The sequence below is a fragment of the Pterocles gutturalis genome, unplaced genomic scaffold, assembly GCF_000699245.1.
Source record: "Pterocles gutturalis isolate BGI_N339 unplaced genomic scaffold, ASM69924v1 scaffold1353, whole genome shotgun sequence".
NCBI classification, from domain to species: domain Eukaryota; kingdom Metazoa; phylum Chordata; class Aves; order Pterocliformes; family Pteroclidae; genus Pterocles; species Pterocles gutturalis.
The window spans coordinates 36,731-37,469 of record NW_010122643.1 but is presented as its reverse complement, the minus strand read 5'-3'; the positions used below and the strand labels follow the sequence as shown (position 1 = coordinate 37,469).

The following is a 739-nucleotide window of genomic DNA, read 5'->3' as shown; positions in this document are numbered from 1 at the left end:
TAACCCTGCTGCTGGTATGATACTGGCTGTGTTAAACTTGGGTGTCACTTGCGGAAGGGAATAGAAGAATGGTTTGAGTGGCAGTGGCCTCAGATCACAGTTACATGGCTAATAGCCAGCTCAAGTCTATCTGTTTGATGTTTGAGGTGGTGGACTTTGAAATTAGATCTTTAAATGACCTGAAATTTTAAAATTGCCCCTCTGTTCTCCCTCTCCCCTCCCATTGCCCACACACTGATATTTGTGTATGAAGTGTGCCTGTGCATGCAGCCCTGACTGCGATGTGTTCCTCTCTCCCAGGACCAGCTGCCTGCCCGGGGTTCAGTGTCCCAGCTGGATGCACCATACACTATGGTTCACATCAATGTGGTGAAAAAATTAACGTGTGTTCTTGTGGTGATACTGGTAGCTCTGACGGTTTGCCTGTGGAGAGAGACGAGAAGAAGCTACTACGTTGCTTTCAAGACCGAGAGCAATGATTTGCAGGCTCACAGGACTTTGGAAAAATGGAACCCACTTAAATCACAGGGCCTTTTCCATGAAGCAGACAGTGAATTGGGTCAGATATCCCAAACCTGGTTTAGTAACCACAACAAAGTAAAAGGCAGCACCTCTGGAGCAGCTGAAAAGTCCAAGAAAGCAGCAGACTCTGTGAAGGTATGGGATAAGGACAGTTCATCCAGAAATCTCATACCCAGGCTGCAGAAGGTCAGAAGAAACTACCTGTCCATGAACAAGT

At 46.8% G+C, this 739-nt stretch overlaps 1 protein-coding gene across 1 annotated transcript in view; it reads left to right on the top strand.

The window, feature by feature from the left end:
• The first annotated feature begins 351 nt into the window (after positions 1-351).
• ST6GAL1 (ST6 beta-galactosamide alpha-2,6-sialyltranferase 1) overlaps positions 352-739 on the top strand; it is a 12,192-nt gene continuing 11,804 nt past the window's right edge. Inside the window, 1 exon segment of the mRNA XM_010077561.1 lies at positions 352-739. This exon segment is cut by the window's right edge and continues 11 nt beyond it. Within this exon segment, the coding sequence (XP_010075863.1) occupies positions 352-739 (388 nt within the window).